This window comes from Rhopalosiphum padi, chromosome 1 (assembly GCF_020882245.1).
Source record: "Rhopalosiphum padi isolate XX-2018 chromosome 1, ASM2088224v1, whole genome shotgun sequence".
NCBI classification, from domain to species: domain Eukaryota; kingdom Metazoa; phylum Arthropoda; class Insecta; order Hemiptera; family Aphididae; genus Rhopalosiphum; species Rhopalosiphum padi.
This window is the reverse complement of record NC_083597.1, coordinates 48,337,177-48,359,123: the sequence shown is the minus strand read 5'-3', so window position 1 is coordinate 48,359,123 and position 21,947 is coordinate 48,337,177. Positions and strand designations below refer to the sequence as shown.

The 21,947-nt window shown below is 25.1% G+C and overlaps 1 protein-coding gene across 3 annotated transcripts; it reads right to left on the bottom strand.

The window, feature by feature from the left end:
• LOC132929270 (glutamine synthetase) lies at positions 1 to 11,453 on the bottom strand. Of its 3 annotated transcripts, none has more exons than XM_060994514.1 (8): positions 11,295 to 11,453; positions 4,894 to 5,087; positions 3,721 to 3,882; positions 2,610 to 2,755; positions 2,354 to 2,482; positions 1,219 to 1,418; positions 1,011 to 1,150; positions 1 to 575 (listed from the first exon to the last, which is right to left on the bottom strand). In XM_060994514.1, exons 2-8 carry the CDS (start codon positions 5,078 to 5,080, stop codon positions 427 to 429), a joined length of 1,113 nt encoding a protein of 370 aa, XP_060850497.1. In that variant the 5' UTR covers positions 5,081 to 5,087; positions 11,295 to 11,453; the 3' UTR covers positions 1 to 426. The 3 variants fall into 3 exon arrangements, with proteins under 3 accessions (XP_060850497.1, XP_060850505.1, XP_060850515.1); XM_060994522.1 differs by having other exon boundaries at positions 11,274 to 11,366; XM_060994532.1 differs by lacking the exon at positions 11,295 to 11,453 and adding an exon at positions 5,666 to 5,720.
• Positions 11,454 to 21,947: the final 10,494 nt, after the last annotated feature.

Genomic DNA, 21,947 nt, shown 5'->3' with positions numbered 1-21,947 from the left:
TTAGTGAAACAAATAATTCAAGTCATATATTGTTTAAACATTTCATAATTTTAAATTAACAAAAATATAATTTTTCACAAATGCTTTTCCCCAAAAATAAATTAAATTTGTAAAATCAATTTGCTCAAAAATAACAGTGGGTATACACGATAACAAAACTATATTGTAATATACCGGTCGTTAATACAAATAAATAATAAAATATGTAAAAAAATCAACATGTCCTTTCGTGACACTTATTAAAAATGCAATATTGTTTTGGTCTTGAATTAAAAATTAAAAACTGTAATATAATAATGCAGCGCCTAACAATAGTTGTAGTTATTATAAATATGAGATAATGTTTTTTTTTATTTTCAAAGTGGGGCGATATATGTATATGTGTGTTTATCTTGCTGGGTATAGGCTATTCTCTTAATATTTTATTTATTCGTTTAGGCATACAGTGCGTACAATGACTTCGGTCACTCTGTATGGATCACAGTTGGATGCTGGTCTGCGATCTTCTAAGTAGCCCTTCTTCTCTTCGGCACAACCACGAGGAATACGAATACTGGCACCACGGTTAGCCACGCCTAGAACAATAACAAACGTTTTCTTATTCATATCTGATCTTGTTAATTTTTTGTTTTTTGAACTTTTATTTTAGGAAATGCCATGATTAAAATTTCTGTTTAGTTTACATGCAAGTTATATAAGTATATAACTCAAGAAAATAAAGTTCTATTTATTATATTTCAAAAAAAAAAAATAAGAACTTTTAAAATGAAACCTCATATAATCATATATATATATATATTTTATATTTATAAAATAAATATTTTTATATTTGCTGTTTGTTTGAAAATATGTATTTAAAGCATTTAAATACTTGGTTTTTGTTTCTTTTACAACATTGTATTAACAAATTGTTTAATTCCAGAAAATTTTTTGACTGTTGAAATTAATACGCCTTAATTTACTAGTGGTAGTGTACTGTAATAAATAGAACTAAAATATAAGGTACTAACCGGCAGAGAAATCGTGAATGGAAGAAGTTTCGTGTTTTCCAGTCAAACGACGTTCGTTATCTTTGCCTTCGTTGGGATCGTATGCCTTAATATGTCTCATATGTTGTTTAGACATCTTGTCAATGGCCTTTTCAATTTCACTGAAACAATTATTATTCATTTAAATAAAAATTTTAAAAAAAAATTTTAAAATATATTTTTGACTTACATTATTCCATTGTTTTCTCTCATAACTTGAGTTGAGAAATTGCAATGGGCACCAGCGCCATTCCAATCTCCTGGTACTGGTTTTGGATCAAGTGTTACCACAATACCAAACTCTTCAGCAACACGGTGCAATATGAAACGAGCCATCCACAAATGATCACCAATGCTAATACCTTCACATGGTCCAACTTGGAATTCCCACTGAAATAAACAATTCGTTTAATTGGTTTACATACAAATATATATATATATATATAGGTAGCTATAGTAGTAGTATTATTAGTAGTAGTAATTTAGTTTTATATGAAAATCACTTTTTAATATTATATTGGTAATAAAATAACTGCAATATATTATAATTTAAATCATAAACGAAAATAATTTGTGTTATAGCAAAACATTTTTATCGATATTATATTTTTATTTATTTTTAATGACAAAAAATAGTTTCTTATTTTAAATAAAAATATGTTATTGGGAATTTTCATTCATAAAAACAGAATTTTTAATAAGTACGATTATTATAATTACTAATGGGTATTTAAAGTTAGTTTGAGAAAAATATCGTATTTTTCTTTCTCGTTTTATAAAGAATTTAAATTACATGTAAACTGAAATTTTCAAAAATCTTTTAAAAGTATTTTTAAGATAATGATAGTCGAGTGTCGACTGCTAGAAGAATGGCCTTGCAAGGCCACTATAAGTGTAAAATATTAGGTACAAATTTCAAAGTGTCTCGTAAACATTCACATTTATAAAAAAACATTGAATGCAAAAGAAGTTTAATATTTTTGAATAAAAATAGTCTAAAATTCAATTCACATTTGAGCGATAAAATGAATTGTCTTAAACAACTACCGGAGACAATTTTTATTCCGTTCAATCTGTTGAAGGTGAAACTGGTTTCGACGATAAAACCGATATAATCTTGCTTTTTTCAAAAATTACAAATAAACAATTTGAATAATATACGTCTGCTGCAGTAGATATTTGCATATATTTTATGTTACGAGTGTATAGTATTACACAATGCCAAAAAGTATAGGTATAGGTGTTAAGAAATAATATGTAAATTGTGTATTTTTGTGTTTGTGAACGCTCGTAAATGTATATTAATGCGCGTGTATAATAAGTACCTGAGCTGGCATAACTTCGGCGTTCTCTCCAGATATGTTGATTCCGGCGTACAGACATGCACGATAATGAGCCTCCACAATGTCACGTCCGTACACTTTATCAGCGCCGACACCGCAATAGTACGGTCCCTGTACAGAAATAATACCGCAAATTGAATTTCAGTTTTTGCCAATGGTCGCGAAGTGACCATTTTAATGTACTATAATATTGCAAGTACATCACATCGCGATTCGTGACCGTGTATACGAAACGTACCTGGGGACCTGGGAATCCAGTCTTTGGCCATCCGAACGGTTTGCCATCAGTGTCCAGTAAAGTGTACTCTTGTTCGATGCCAAACCACGGTTTTTGGTCGGCAGCTTTAGTCATGGTTTCCAAAGCGGCTTTACGGTGATTTGTACCTATAAATAACAAAAATATAATAATGTTTCAAAATACTACACGCAGGATAATTCTCTGGACATGATCACTCTTTTTTTTTCTGTTTTTTTTTTATTAAGTAGTTTTTTAAAATCTGATATTTTGATTTGATAAATTTTAAGTATAAGACCATATTTTAAAATTCTTTAGATATTTGTACTTCTTAAGAAGTGTCCTATGGTGAAACAGACTTCTGATTTTCAAATAACAACACTATTTTTAAACAGTTAATTATTTAGAAGTCATTTTTTGAAAATTTTAACTTTAAAACCAAAATTCGAACGAATGGTCTATGGGTTTATCATTTATTATTCATTATTGTTAATAATTTGTAAAATGGTCAAAGTAAAATAAATACTAGATCCAATATTATATCTTTTACATAAAACTATTTTTAAGGACTTTTATCTTTAATATAAACATTTTAATAATCGTAAAACTAATCTTCGAATTTTGAAATAGGTACATCAAAGTTGAAACAAACAGAATTTTGTATCATTACTCAAAACCCATTAAGTAGTATAAAAAATATCAAGAATTTGAAAGTGAAGGCACTCTTTAAGTAGGTGTATTAAAAATTCAAAAAATCAGAAATCGAATAAATTAATTACAAAATATATTAGTGAGCATATTTGGTGAGTCACCCTGCTGTATTATTGTATTGTTGACAGTCGATGTGTTATTTTTTATATCGATATGCGTTCACCCAACGGTACTTAAGTACTTGGGTAAATGGGTACATGGTAAAATCGATTTTTATACTTTTTTAAGTCAGTCATAAGAACAATGGGCCGATTCAACTGTTTGTAAAGTACTATAATTTCTAGTTTTTTTTACAAATAATAGTTTTAAAGTAATACTTTCAAATAATGAAAGTTTGGAATAGGCCATTGATCTTAGGAGTGTCAGTCATATCTAATAATTCATCAATTATATCATATTTTACCAGTTGGAGTGTGATCGTGTTTGTATGTTTCGCACATGACAAGTTTGTTCGGTGCCAACCTGAACGGGTCATTAAAAATGGCCACTGGATATAAAAATGTATCTGAGTTTTCTCCTTGGGATTGGTACGTAGAGCTTCCATCGTAATTCCATATTGGGAGTTCTGTATTAAAATAGAAAACGCCAAATATTATGTTTAAATCGAGGTAATTGTGTACGGTTATATTATTGAATAGGCGTACCATTATTTTAATTGATCAATTTATTTTAGTAACATATTATTTATTTATTTTTTTACGTCATTAAATAACCAATAAACATTACCTTACTAAAATATACATCAATTTAAGTATGAATTATTAAACAGTGTCTACCTATATTGATTGATTGGTTTTTACTAATATTTTTTAATATAAAGCCAGTTTTTTTTTCTATAGATATTATCTATTCTCATTACAATATCGCTAAATAAAAATAATATTTCAATCACAGTAAGAAATATATTAATTATGTATATTTATTTCAAAGGATTAAAGAAGTATATACATTTAGTAGACAAATTGATTGATGGAATATTTATATTTAATATTATTATTAGTATAATGATATGACTATCCGATTGCGTGTTCAAAACACGATTAATATTCATTCTTTTTTTTCAATTCTAGAGCAATAATTGTGATTAATCGATGAAATATACATTTCATTACTATACTTTAATATTTCATGTTGACAGCTATTTTTCATTTGTCTTTTTGTTTGCGAATTACAATCAAGGTTAGAACAAACCATTTAGTCCTTGACTATGAATTACTCATAATAGGTTATAAACGACGTCAATTTGCTGCAATAATTGTGTTAGTATTCACACAGAAAGCATCAGGAAAAAAACTAATTGTATATATTCTAACAGGATATCCTAATTCCGCCAACCCATCCAATATAATAGTGACCTATAAACATATATCGTATACATTTTAGATAAAAAAAAAATATTTAACGAATTAGATTAACTAGTCAGATATTATGGTTAATTGTTTCGTCGGGATTTGACTCAAATATAATTTATATTTATTTATAACTTTTTGTTTTACAACATTTTAATTTATAATAATGTTTAAATATTATATATATTTTTTCAAATTATTTGCACGACAAATCGACAATAATATACCTTCGGGTTTTGTAGGAATAAAGTCTAATGTTCTAGACTTGGCTCTAAGATCTTGTCCAGTTCCGTCGATCCAAACATACATGACTTGTACTTTATCCTTGGGTTGGGGCAGCTGTTGGAATCTAGCTGCAACCGCTTTGTTGATAACATAGTTGGGGGAAGTTTCCAATAAACCGTTTCCCGGCATGGTTGAACTGTAAAATACATTCATTATTAATTACGACGCTTTTACTCCGATTGAATAAATATATCGAGAATTATTTTAGCAAAATTATGTTTGTTTAAAAAATTGTTGTAACAACAACAAAAATATAAAAGATCAATTTTCGAAAAAGTATTTTTCTATGCGTTTTCAATAATAATAATTGTACAATGATTTTATTTCGGTGCATCTACATAATAGACATTTGATGATTATGACATTGACGTTCAGTGTAACGCTTTTGTGTATAATTCTAATATATATATATTTAATAATAGTCTTGTAAGTTACACGTACAATGTGTGTAGGTATATACCTACTTACGATTTCATGACATATGTTTAATTCATTGTCGACATTACATTTACACAACTACCTGCCCAACCATATTATATACATACATGTACGTATAGAAAACGCGGATGACCTAGAGACGTGTTTATATGATTAGCAAAACAAAGCTTTTAATGTGTACAAAAGTAATCCGACGATAAATAAACCGATTATGATACTTTATATTTAAGATAATATTACAATAATACGCCAGTGATTACACCCATGTTTACTCACCTCAATTACGTCAATAAGTGTTTATTTAAAATGTGTTGTTTTTTTTTGTGTAGGTAACTCCACTGCAAGTATACCTATATACAATAGATATATAGATTATAGTATAAGCAATATAATCGTGCGTTTTACGATTAAAATTGGCTGTTAAAACAATGACGCGTGTGCTATTATATGCTGTAATATATAGTATACCCTCTCGACGAGAACGAAAGTAGGTTTTTCACAAATCAAAACGCACGGAATACTATTTTGCATTTAAGAAACAAAAATTTGGACGGTTTTCGTCGGGACCGCGCTAAACTGGAGCACGAGGAGAGATACTATAGTGGCGCCAGTTATTGATTGGGGCGCATTTCTATACGAAGTCCAAAGCCGACCAAAAGTGACTGGGGCGGAATTGCTTGTAATGTCGTACACTCCGTTTTACTAAATATACACATATAATGCTATGCGCGTGATTGTTTTTCATCTACAACAATAATTGCTCCCGATGATAAACGCGTAACGATGACGTAGTGTTTACAAACTGTTAGAAGATATGTCAAAAACATCCGGAAAATGCATACCTGATTATTTGTAATCTAATAAAAATATAACATCATTATATCGTCGTTTAAATCATAAACGAATTACTTGAAATTGATCGAGCTTTATATAGATAGTTTGTTGTCGAACAGAAAACACTTTCTACTGATTGACTCTCGTTTGTTTGTATACCGATGTAAATTTTTTTTAATCTTGAATTTTAATAATGAAAGAATTACTCCATCGCATAATTATATGCTATGATACATTTTTTGTGTGTGTTTTTTTTTTTTATTATTATTTTAGTTTATTTGCTATGTTAGCAAATATTAAGTATATGCGATGTTTGTATATATACACACAAACCGCACACACACACACACACACACACATATATATATATATAGTCTACAATATATACTTTTACTACTTAGTACCTACTGTATAATATTGAATAATAAATTATTATCAGGATCGTTATATCATCTTGTTTATGCGTTTTAAAACCGGTTTCTTTTTTAGTGCTAGTAAAAAAGATTAGGAATACCAGTTAGACTAGTCACGAGCAAAAGAAAGCCCTACAGGTAAAAAGTAAAAATTGCAATTAGACAACACAGGTACAAAATTAAAAGTACCTACATAAATTATATATATAATAGATTATATTATTACTGATATAAATATCATCATTTTTCGAACATACGAAAAGCTTATATCCTATTGTAATATGTACACTGTACACACATTTTGTATCATTTTAATTTTAAAACACATCAAAAGAAATTACCGATGTCTACGGTTCATACTGAATAGATTAAAAATAATTAATGCATTACATTATTTTTAAAGGTTTTTTAATTCCATATTTGATTATTGTTTAATTAAACAGAAAAGAGTTTGATAAGATAACAAAATATGGTTTTAATTATGAACAAAACTAATTTTATAAGAAATATTAATCCATGTTATAATAATGTTATAGATTAATTAAATTATACTATATAGGTATATGTCCAATTGTTTAAACTCTAAATGCATAGAGAAAATGTAACTAGACATTTTAGTCTTTAGAGTTTAAAATTAAATAATGATTATATATTCTTAATTTACGTTTAATTTTAAGGATTTTACATTTTAGTAAAAAGTACAACACATCTTACTTAACTTTGATAAATTAATAATAACCTAATAACCTAAATAAAAAAATTCAACTATAACAAACGTTTTGTTCGTTTTATTGTTTAATAATTTAAACGTAGGTATACGAATACACTATAATATGATATTAAACGAGTAAAATATATCAGAATGAATAATATTTATCTAATCTAGTCTATTTTTGATATTTCATGTACAACATACACATCGTGTATAATATTATATAACATAATATAATATCAATATGCAATGGCCTTATTGAAAATTATGACGTCAATTTCTAAGTTTAACAATTGATATTTTCTTGCAGTTTATTATAAAAGTGATTATCCGCGAATTAATAAATATATTTTTATAAAAATAAATTTGTATCAAACGTAAAACTTTTGAGTGGACTCTGTTTTATAATACCTATAACAGTATAAGATAGAACTTGATCAGGAAAAAAACAATAAATGAACGCAAAAATGTTCAAAATATTTGCAAACTTAGAGATTAAATGACTTATTGTACGTCATTTAGAAAAATTAAGAGAGTAGATGACGAAATGTATTTAAAAATATATAAACACTGATTCGTCTCTTATTTAAGCACTAAAAATAATTAAATATTCTGGTATCAAATCATTATCATTTTCACTTTTTATATCAACACGACATAATTAAATTATTAATTCATTATCATATAATATATTTATAAATATATATATATATCCATTTAAAAGTTTTATTAAATGATATAATAATACTATAATATTATAATAATATAAAATTGTGTATTATTGTATCGAGTTCAGAGTTAAGACAATATTGTCAATTTGTTCATAAATGTGTTTACATATCATTATAATATTTATCATAAGGACGTCACTTATAAAAGTACATTTCAAACAGTAATACATCACATTACACAGAGCATGTTTTAGATTAAAAAATATATAATTTTAAACAACATAATATCGCTGTCCAATAAAGATTCGAATTACATAGTGAACATTTGATATCCCAGCTACTGTAGCTAGAAATGTCGTCATTTTATAATTTGTTGTATATATGTAATGTTATGACTTACAAGTTATGACTATATTATAATATAATGTAAATTGTAATAGGTACACAATTAATGACGAAATAATATGACGAAATGTCTAATCAATGTAATAAGTTAGGTACCTATCAGTTATCACCGAATATATTTTTCTACAGAAGTAAAATGATAACTTCATTGTTAGTCATTATTATAATAATGAACATGATGTTGAATTTAGTTACTTTTAATAGTGAAAACCAGTGAAATAAAATAAAATTAATGAATATTGACTAAGCTTCTAAATGCGTACCTACAAGTTTTTAGATTGTTTAACATTTTAATTTTGTGATATAAAACAGTTAGTAGGTAATACGAAAAAATGTTCATTCAAAATGTGAAGTTTATTCGGTTGTTTATTATACTATTAATAAAATATAAATAATAAATACACCATCATTATTGTAACCTAAACATTATAATTATACATATGAACCAAAAATATAAATAATAAATAATTAGTTATCTGGTATCAAAGTTCAGCGAATTAAAAGTATTATATAATAATTAATAGGTACCACAATTTATGATTTTTTTTTCTTTGTTATATATATATATATATATATATATATATTTGTAAAAATTTAGACATATTCCATTACAGAATAAAACTGTGTGATAAATATATAATTAGTAATATGATATAGTTTTATAATTTCCAATGTATTTATCAAATGAGTGTACTATAATAGCCTGTTAAAATGTTACTTTTTTTTTTAATAATTTTGAAAATTTGAAAATTACAAAGTCTAAAGTACAAAGTATTTGATTTTCAATTTTATTTTAAAATAAATTTTAATACTCACAAAAGCGTAAGAAAATAGTAAGATAAACATTAATTTATGGCCAATACCTGCCTACTACAAATTATACATATTTAATGTAAAATCTTAATTTTTTTTTATATTTTATAGTGTTTTTTTTTCAATTTGTAATTGAATATAGTTAAATATAAAATCCGAGACAAAAAAAGCTGCCAGGTTTCATATTAATCCATTGTTGAGGCAATTTAAACTCTACAAATTCCACTAAACAAATTAATTATTTTATGAAAACGATAAAATGGTGTACTAGAAATATCAATTAAAAATAATGGTTATCAAATGACCAATGGATATTAAAATAATTAAAATATAAATATAAAATATTTGTATAAGAAACTTGTGGTGAAATGTATGTGTTTAATATAAAATATGTTTTTGTACAATTTTAAACGACTTGGTTATGTATACTTTATAGTGAAAATCGGTTTCCCGTGGCAACCAGAATATAGATTTTTCGTCTTGCCCTCAAATTACCTGTTAACGTTATGCGAATGACAAACACAAAAACCTTCGTTTATAACATCATACATCATATGCTAACAGCACAATCAAAAGAAGTTTTATTGGGGCTAATAAATCTTACAAGTTATTATAAAACCATTAAAGGTACACACTGTATAATTTATAATTTATATTAATATATAAGATGCGAAAATATATATATCATATCTCTAAGTTATTTATACTGATAGAGATATTATTTGATTATTTATCGCCTACAAATATAATGAATCTATTTTTTTGTTAACCATAAATCATTAATATTATCGATCAGCAGCTATTAAATTATGCTATTGTTATATAGTCCAATGACTGTGTAAATAATTACATCTGTTGTTTTGGTTTAATTTTAACTGACCAAATTAAATAAATATCCACGAAATCATTTGACTGATGTATTTTCAATTTATATTACGACAAATAAATAACCATAGGTCTTATGCTTAAGTTCATATTAATGATTGAATACTTTTAGATTAGATGATTAAAATTTTCTTTCTTGCGAAATATTGTTTCATAACTTTATTTCAGAAACGCGCATAATATTATTAGAGTATAAAATCATTTGATTACAACGTGTATTTATTGTGTTTAAAAGTCGTGATTCGTAAATATTAAGGTTTAGTTGAATTATAAATATTTATATGGAACCTATCTACTGTAATGCCTACATGCTTATTATTTATTTGTACACAAATTCAATAATTAATAATACGAATACAACAGGTTTGTGTTGTAATATTTTTTTAACTTTAATACTACCTACACCATTTAAATACTACGTACCTATAAATTATTTATTTAGGTATTTTTTCAGTAAAGACGTCATCAACTCAAGAAAACCCGTAATAATTTAAAAAGAAACCAAACATATCTTCAGATCAATAAAATATTCATTTACTCATTTCAATAAAACCATTAATACATACTAATTATTAAAATAGATTTTTTTATACATAGTCATAATAAACCTATAATATAATTTTGAACAAAAATAATAACACGATTTTAAATTTGATTATTTGAACTAAGTATTTACTATTTAATTTAAGAACATGACCATGTGTATATATTTTTTTATTCTACAAGACAAAGAAACAAAAAAAATGTTCTTGAACTGATTTGGCTTCAAATGATGAATACAAAATAAGTGAGTTGTGAGTGACTATGTACAATATAATCCCTGGCCCAATGCCAAAACAATATAATTCTATTTATAATTTATATAATCATACGATGAAAAAATAAAGACGAATAATTATGGTTGATTTTTACATTTTTTTAGTATTATATTATTGAAAACGTTTTTATAGTAATAACTAAGTTTAAATTTACAAATGCTTGTACTGTTGCAAAAAAATAATTATATTAAAACTATGATAATATATATTATAATATCATACTATTTATTATTTATAAAAGAGTATTAAAAAATGTATATAATTTTCTAAAATTAATTAATACAGATCGATTAAATAAAAGAGTAACAATTATTTTACATAATATCTATTTACAATTTTTCAGTAGGTACTCACGATGTGTTGTGTTGATGTGTAACTGTGAACGTGAAAACGTCGACTGTCAGGTAGTTGCTAGTTTGCGTCCTACCAAGAGAAGAACCACTTGTAGATTAAACATTTCATTTATAAAACAAAAGTGCAGGCGTAGAAGCGCATTAATGACATACAATATATAATATGGGGGATAAATTGGGAATGAACAAAAATACAATATTTATTATGTGTTGTACTTATTTAAATTACAACGATAATTACAATAATTATAATATATTAATATAATTTATTTTAATATTTTTAAATCAAATAACGGTGTTAATCAAATTTATTTTAGATACCTATAAATCTTAAACCTATTTAAACTTATTTAAAGAATTTTATTAAATAAAAATATAACGAGCTATTTTTTTTAAATGATCACATATTATTACCTAATTGTTTTTGATTTTAGAAAGTATTTTGTAAGAAGTGATATAATTTATGAAAAAAAAATCATAAAACATTTTGGAAATAATCTATTTTTTATTTTTATTATGTTCTTAATTATTAATATTTGAAAATAAACTCAAGTCCTTATTTCCATGTTGTTCGAATACTATGATCAAGAAAATATTTTTTTAAGTGTTTTATTTTAAATTTTAGTAACACTAAGTTACCGATATGACATTGCTATTTTTAGATTTAATTTTGATTAAAAATACAAGCAAATTAAATTCCTGAAGGAATGTATTTTATATTTTCTTTAACTTTATAGTTCAGCATTTAAATTTTACATTTACCAATTACCAAAAACTCAAATAATTTTTTTCTACTAGATCCTCTATTTATAGGGCTCCTATTTTGTAATTTATAGAACAATGCATGTTGTAAAAAATTTTATATTTCTTATTAATCATTAATGAGTGTACAATAAATTAATATACATATAAATTAAATTCAGTACTTAATTCATTCATTTTAAATTTATAACATCTGCTTACAATTGCTTACCTACATTATATGATATATAAGTATATAGGTTTATAGTAGTTGTATAAAATTTTTTGGCACAACAAAGTTATTATTAGTTTATTATATTATTTTATTAAACATATATCAATTATATAATTTTAAACATATCTAGGAATGTTTTTAATATTTTTATTTTTTCGTGACAAACTGGATCAGACTAGGTACTTAGTTAAAGTCTGTTTGGAGTCAAAAAATGTTAAATATTTTTCCGAATAATTGAGAAAAACTAGTAAAAAAAATCAGAGAAAACCAGAAATATTAAATATTTTATGCCATCAGTTCTCGCTAAAGTCGATTTTGTTTTGTTTTTGTCTTGGCGTCTTGTAAAGTATCTTTTTAATCACATGACTTTAAATTTTTGCCAAATACTAGCTTTATATACATATTAGCTTTTTCTAAATTTAATATTATTTTTAAAATATTTTTCCTCTTTTTAAACTATTGAGAGACATTTAAAATTTTGTTAGTTTTGATTCTATAAAATATGCTGATAAAAATTATTTTGTTGTTTGAAAAGCTTAGGTATATATTCAGTTTTAATATTTTTTTAAATTTATTCAAACTATAAAAATATAAAATTAGCAAATTATTTTGTAAAAATTAATAAAATTAATAAATTGAATTGATAATTTGTATACATCAAGTTTACTCATAAACAATGTTTTAATAGCAAATAAATAATATCGATAACACATAAACACAATTTTTATACACATATGATGTTCAAATATTGATAAAATAGGATATTTATAATTATAATAATATAATTTTATCTAAAATGGTTTCAGTTATTTTGCTTTAATTAAAAAAATATTAATTGACGGTATTAACATAATACAACGTTTTGATGAAAAAGCTTAAGAAATAACTTATAGATTTATTTATTTAAATTTTAAAATTAGCTAATTGTGTTTAATTGGTGCAAATTAAAATATAATTTTCATGTCTGGATTTAATTGTTGTATATTATTAATAACTACCAGCCTTCATCTTTTAGTAATTTCAGCGTTTATTATGGTTATACATAGTTATGTAGAACGATATACATTAAATATTTCACTCATTTAACTAATGTACTATTATGTAGTCTTCTACACACAAGAATAAATATTAAACAGTTTATAGTAAATTTACCACAGAGATGTTTTTTGTTTTTTTTTTTTTTGTGAAAACACTTAAGTATAGTAGTTTTGAAAGTTGTCTAGAGTAAGACTTAGGTAGATGTATTGTAAAGTAATCTACATATAAATGAAAGTAAATAAATGATATGTAAAATACATTAAATAATAATAATAATACTGTATACGACTACATAGTTAATTCGTTATATAATAATACAAATTCAAGACATTATCCAGGGGAAAATTGTAATTTATTTGAAGTCTTAGACCTTTATGTTTATGAAAAATATATAGTTCAATAGTTTTACTATATTCAAATCAAATTAAATTTTATGTATGAAAAGTAATTTTATTATTTGTGGATATTCTGAATAGTTTGAACTTTGAAGAGAAGACTACGAAGTCACATCTATGTAATAAAATGTATCTTTTTAGATTTTGTAAAAAGTCTCACGGTAGTAGTAGTCGAGTGTATCTATCCTCATTAAGTAGGTCACTGCTATAACGTATGTGTTAAATTTGAATTCGGTGATCATAACGTATTGCACATGAAGAAAAAATGGTTCTAAGCGAAGACGGCCTATCAGCCCTAGGTATATGTCTAAAAAATAATTTGTAATTTTCCTTAAAATTTGAAATTCAAATGCTATTATGAAAAAAAAAAAATATATATGACTATATTTTTGATATTTTTTAATCACTGTAATGGGGAATATTGTAATCAATTTTCAAGAATTTTTACTCGCCAACAAAAATACTATCATACATACCTAAGTGGTAAAGTCGAATAAGAACGAAAAAATTTCAAAAATTTCAAATACCTAATACCTATTTATAAATAGGACAATAAGAGTCAAAACGTTTTGAAAAGTTTATCACGTCTTAAATATACATAATATACTCGAATACAAACATTTATTCAAAACTTAAAACTTAAAGTATATATTCTTATTAATTTTAGAATTGAAAAAATCGACTTTGTCGAAAATTGATTTTTCATAAATACTAAATATTTCTATTCTTTATCCCTCCGATTATTTTTAAATTATTTAAACATTTCTACTATTGACTCCCTGAAGTATAAATCTAATTTTCTACCTGAAATCTCCCTCAGAGTTGAATATTAGAGCATTTTTATTTAAGAAAGGTCTTTTCAGACAGATAAAAAAATAATAATATAAAAATACGCATAATTGTAAAACCGATCTCATTTATCGCTCAACTAGGAATATACAATTTAAACATGTTTAATTTCGTCCTATTTATAAACTTTTTAGCCCATATTTTATCTTCTTCACTGTTTTATTATTATTATCTGACATAATTTATTCATTTATTGTTCATATTTTCATTCTGGTTTCTTTATAGATAATTAAGCAGTTTAACCAGGTACGTCATAATCTATTGAATAATAACACTTAACGGTATCAATTACCTACTATCGACACTATTCTGATGAAAACAGCATCTGATTACCTATTACCTCCCTTAAACTATCTCGTTAATTAATTTTTAATTAATATTATATATAGGTTATTGAAGAACCTTTTAAAATTTTTTGAAAACAATCTTCATATTAATAATAATTCAAATTAATTTACTTCGTATCACCAATACATAGCTGTAGTATTGAAATTATATTCGCACGTTACACTTCCCTCTCATCCAACACCTAATTAAAACTAAGGAAGTTGCAGGAAAACTTAAAAATATCAAAGTACAAATTAATTAAAATCTCTATAAGTAAAAAAGATATAAGTTAAGATTTAAACAAAAATAATTTTTTAATCGCATAACCATTAATTTGAAATGAAAATATATATATTTACAAATAACGGGATCTACTTTTTGTGCTTTATCGCAGCAGGGTCCTCAGGATAATGTTAAATTATTCTTAAGTATAAAAATGATGTGTGTAAATATCACGTATGAATAGATTCTATAAGTATAGCCGTATAGGTATAGTTAAAGTCAAAAATCAGCGCTCTGTTTACACGTCAAATGTTTATTAGACGAAAAACGACTCTCCTAAATTTAATTAAACATTATTATTTTCCACATTTCATCTCTAGTAAAACCAATATTAAATTGTATTGAGTTTTTGGGAAGTTTTAATTCTTGGGTCGTTTAAATTTAATTCAAAATTAAAGACTTTCCAATCAATAATTGTCTTAGATTTGTATTTTAAAAAATATCTGACATTTTAATTTGATATGGACTTTTAATTTGTATAGTGACCTTGGTTAGATTATAATACACTTATAAAACACTTAAGGGTCACGAGTATAGGTATTTAGAATTTTTTACTGAGAATATTTAATTTTAATTACCTATATTTTGTTTTTATAATTGATAACGATTGTCACCAAAATTATTATTTAAATATAGCCAATATAGGTACACTATTTATGTCTACACGCGTATCATCAGTTCATTTATACGTAAATAATGACAGTAAAATCGACAATTATTGATGACTCAAATTACCATTTATTTTTTTAATAACTAATGTACAACCTCAGCTAGTTTTTGATGTTATTTTTGATAGTAATTTTATCATAAATGTATTATAATTATGTTTGGGTATTAAACATGTGTTATTATCGCTATTACATCGTGTCGATAATAATATTTGATATACACAACCCTTAAATTATTTTTATTTTTCTTCCTTATAAGTATATTTATATCAATATCATACATTTTTACCTGTATGGTTGTTTAATATAAGCAATGTACAGTGTCTGTACCTATACATTATACATATAGGTTGGTGCGAACGATATATTTAAGGATTAAGGTCGTAATTATAGTCATAAAAACTATATACTAGATTTATAATGAATGTTTTTAAATACCTAGCCAATACCCAAAAGGCAGGTTCCTACATATGTAAATATATTATTATTAATTAATCACGAGGTGTATAGGATATATTCTGAATATAAATTGTAAAAATTATCTATAAAGGTACATAATATCACTAGTTTTTTTTCATTTTCTATAGTATTTAAATTGGTAGGTAGTACTATGTCAAAAGTACGCGCTGCTTTCATAAATTACATAAATTAAAATTATTATTATTATTGATAATAGGAAATTTGTAAAATTTTTGGTTCTATGAAAAAATAAAAATTAGTGTAAGTATAGTGTAAACAATAATATATTATGAGTATTTGTCAAAAAAAAAAAAATGATTGCAATTGATACAGTGATATTTATAATGTTGACATTGTTATAGCGTGTAGATATCAGTAGTTCGGTTTAAATTTAATTTAGTTCCAGCTTAACTTTAAACAAACTTTAACTTAAAATAAAAAAAAAATGATTTATCATTTTACTTATCTTAAATCTTAATTAGATGCAAAATAATTGCAGTGTGAAATAAAAAATCTCGGAGCCTTGCCCTGTCGCCCAGTGGGAGCTAAAGGGAATCTAGGGAATCATTTTTTTTTCTGTAAAAAATCTAGAGACGAGAGAGGTAATTCTCTCGTTCTTCTTCAAACTAGAACACCTTTAAAAAATCTATACTTAGTTGTATTTTGTAAGTATTAAATTTCAAGCTGTGTTATTAAATGAAAAAAACTGTAACTACACCAAAAATAACAATAATTTCACATTTTTAATGTTAATTTATTATAGACAAGTATAATATTTTAAAACCACTATAAAGAAATGAATGTTTATTTTTTTTAAATGTTTTAAAAATACTCACAATAACATAATACTAATTAGCTTGTGTTTTATTTAAAGATTTTCGAAATTGAATTTATTGGCCTAATGACTGACCACACATTTTATCATGTTAAAGGTATCGGACATACATATATTGTTATACTAATATCAAAGTCGGCTAGACTGTTGTTTCTAGAAATATTATCTAATTTACAACAAACTAATTAAAACTGTTTTCGTTGGAAATACTTTAATGAACATCAAATTTATCAACTCTAGCAAAAAAAAAATAAAATAAAATACTAGAAAACTATTTAAAGTATCACGTACATAATTTACTATATAATATCAATATACACTAAGATGTTTTATGATAACTAATATCGTATTAGTCATATATATATATACCATATATAACCATATATAACCATATATTATGTGATGCACTTTTTTGTTGGATATTATTTGGTTTACTTGAATTTAAAATAAAGCTTTATAGTTTTAATCTTTAATATATTTTGAATGCTCGCACATTTTTATATAAACAATTATACAAAGTAAATGAAAATGATTTAAATAACTGTTGTTCAATTAATAATCTATATTTGATAGGTAACAAATTTAGGTAACGTAATTTATTATAATATCACAATTGGGTCTAGTAGTTGAGAAGTAATTGGTGATATAGCATACCCATATAAATATATTATTTTATATTTGGCATGATGGGCTGACTACCTTTCAATCAAATACATTTATTTGCACGGAAATTATTAAACATACTCGCATAGCATTTAAAAATGTCATTATGTGTATAAAATATAATAATACGCCTATTATACCTATCGAAATTAAAACTTTCAAGTCCTCGAGAATATTTTTAAATTACATAAGTACAACAAAATAACTAAAATCCTAATTTATTATTAATTTAAATATTTAATCTCACCCAAATTTTAATTTAAAATGTGTATAAAAAAATTGTGTTTATATAGTTTCTAGACTTTTTGATTCCAGTATGAAATACTTATAAGAATCTTGTATTACATTTTTAAGCCTTGGATATACAAATTGAATATTTAATACTTTTCTAACTAGAAAATAATTTTCAAATTTTTGCGATTTAAACAATTAGGTAAAATTTAAATTCAAATTGCTTTAAAAAAAAGTGTCTGTGCATTTAGTATTATTTACTAGCAATAAAAAATGTATGAGTATCTTTGTATTAAATTTTCAAATTTTTTAATAGAGCAAAAATATTTTTATCGACATAAATAGAAAGAAAAATAAATCTAAATTTCAAATGTATATAAATAGCTCAATTAGGTAAATACACACATATGATGCTAATAAAAAAACATAACCGATTTTACGTACGTAATAATTTATTTTTTATTTTTTCCGATTGCTTTGGAAAATTTGATACCTGTATAATTGATATATAGAAAAATACTGAGAATTTTTATTTTTGACCCACTAAATAATCAACTTTTGAGGTATATATTAAATGGCACAAATATTGTACATTATTATTCGGCACAAATTACCTATATATAGTAACGTAACTATCATAATAGATTGTATAATTTTATCTACGAAAAATTGCTTAACGAATCATTTTTGTAGGAAGACTGTTCAACATTATAAAGCACAGCGTTATTATGTGGATACTACCTTTATATCATTACATTATTATTTTTTATTACCTACCGCTGTAGCTTATGTACCGTCATCAGTATAACACGAAACTTATAATACGGCAATTTAATGTTTTCCGATTTTTTTAAATCTCTTAAAATCTTCCGGCAAAAATTCACGAAACCCACGAGGAAACAATCGATACGTCTCTCGTCTACGATATATCAGTTGAATGATTGGACCCTATCGAAATAAAGGAAACCGCCACAAATAATTGCAAAAATTCTTTACCTGCATTACTCAAACAATAGATTATGGTAATAAATTACTATGCAGCATATAGGTAAATGATTACCGTGTAAATGGTTTTCGTCACGGCCTATTATCACTGACGACAACTATACATCTAACCAACACACTACGATTTTTCGAGGACCTTCTCACACAAAAATTCACCTGTTGAAATGTTTTACGGTCTTTTTAGTTTTTACATTTATATAATTATATCATCATGTACGTACAAACGACACGTCGATCGGCCGATCGTATTATTATAACAATAATATATTAATAACATTGTCGTCGATTGTATCTTTAATTATGCAGACTACAGAGTAATAATGGTAATTATTCGAGTTTACAATTATCAAATATTACAAGAATAATAATATGTCAGGACCTATTACCTAAATTGCTTAGTAATCTATAATCAATAGGTTATATTCAGTTATTTTTATCTTGCATACATTATTCGCGTGCACGATGCGATGTGACCTATCAACATATTAATGTAATGTTTGTTATTTATTTTACTTATTAAACTCTGATCTTTCTAATCGTACTCAACCGTGCATTCTGAGTTATTATACGCATACAAGACGATCGTTTCGACGAGTTATAAAAATAAGAACCGTTTTACACTCGATATTCCGTTGGAGGTGATGCGTATATATTGAATACACTGCACGTTATATAGAATCATCGCGAAATAAAATTGATTTATATTCATATAATATATTCTTGTACTGTACAACGACAATAAATTATAATGTTCGTTTGCATTTCAATTAGCCTGTATTGTAGTGCACGGGTGCACCGGCCTATACTTACCTATCTATTTACTATATTTCGACGCTAACTGTTCGAAAAAAACAATTTGGGCACAATTTTCACGTGGAGTACTTGTGTATTAACATCTCTGCGCGAAGTAGTCCACTTAGGAGTATGCCGTTATCGTTTTAAATTCGAACGCGATTAAAACGACCTACATCCACAATCGTGCCGGGCGGATAAGGAAGCAATACGTATTTTGTAATTATTGTCAATGTTTACAACTTCTGAGTTTCGACTGTAGATACCTTTACCCACCAATGGACATCTGATAGGTAATGCGATTTATCTGATTATTCGACTAGTCGGCACGAACGATGTAAAGTCCGATAGTAGGGCGTTTATAGATGATTATTAAACTAACAGTATTGGTGTAGGTATTGCCTACATGTCATGCGAAGACTAATACTACATCAGGTGATTAACGAAATTACCGGGATAATGACGAAATTTGAATATTCTGATCGATTTAAATTTACTTCTATGACACTACATAGTACATAATATTATTATCTGCGTTATAGACTGAAGGACCAGAGATAATTTGATTGCGGAAGTGTATTGTGGGTCGACATTTAGCACATTACCAGGGGGCAGAGACGCATAGGCTCAGAATAATAGGTAATAATGGTAATATTTACAATAGTGTCCATTTTAGTTAAATTGAGACAATAGTACGCAAATAGACGATATATCTCATTTGAACTTACAGTACTATCTACATTTCATATCGACATTTTTTGTTAAAATTTAAAAATGTAACAAACATCCTAGTGTTTTATACTACAGTCTACAATTAAATTTTTTTATTGCGTATTACGTCGTATTAAATACTTACATGGCTACATATCATTTGTTTAATTCAAATTTATGAAATCGATAAAAATTTTAACATTAAAATGTCATGGGAGATTAACATTTTTTTCTTTGCACTATTATAAAAGTAGATAAATATTATAAAATTGATAATTTCATCACTGTCTATAATATTATACTTACTAATAATAATATAACATTATTACAATACTATAATAAATACATTTTTACTTACTTGAGTAACTTTGATAAAATGTATAATTATGGAGTTTATATCATATTTTATTACCTAATAAAATATAGAAAAAATTGAAAATTCTGTCAAAATAAAATTATTTTAACGTTTTAAAAGCTCTAAAAAATCTTAAAACATTATGATCACTCACTGTTTAAAATATTTGAAATAATTAGTTATATATAAATATAATTATCAGTTTATTATAATATTTGCTGTGCAAGTTTTTTAATCTTAAAAAAAGTAATATAACAGTTCCTATATTGTTTAATATTTGAATATATACAAATAATACAAACAGTGTTAAATTTTAATAAGTTTTAACTGTTAGAAATTTAAATTAAAATTTTTAATTATAATTTGTAATCGTAATAATTAAGTTTTCTCTAAAAGTAATAACAGTTACCAAATAACAATCCAAATGTATTAGAAATGCTATGTATTTTAAAGTAAGACTAATAAAAATGATTTATCTAACAACAAAAGTAACTTTATTCAATTTGTGTTAATAATATTCGCTTAAAGATAGTATATATATTTTATTTAATACAACAAACTTATACTTTATTATTATATTGTTTTTCTTTTTATAAAAAAAAAAACTGATTTTAATACATAATTAATGTTGTTATTGTTGGTGATGTAGGATAATCTGTGCTGGGAAGAGTAATCGCTCATGGCTCATGGTTTCAACTAGCAACACTGTGGCACAATACACCCAAGTTAAGATGAGGACCAACTTAGCCTAATAAACTAGTTTTGTTTCATGTGAACTGGTTATGATCTTAACTTTGAAGTACTATTGTAAGTACTAATGTATTTATACATTTATATGCAATTATGTTTAATTTTTGACTAAGTCTTTAGTCCATTATCAAGGTATCGAGGAAAATATTAATACTGTACATGCCTGTAAAGTGTAATAGAATGGGTCTGTTATAGATAAGTCGAAATATACAGGAATACCTATCTTTAAGTTGGGTTTTTATTATTTTGTTTGTTGAGGAATGTGTCGATTAAACCAGATTTAACTGTAATTGGAAATTAAATTATAAAAATTAAACA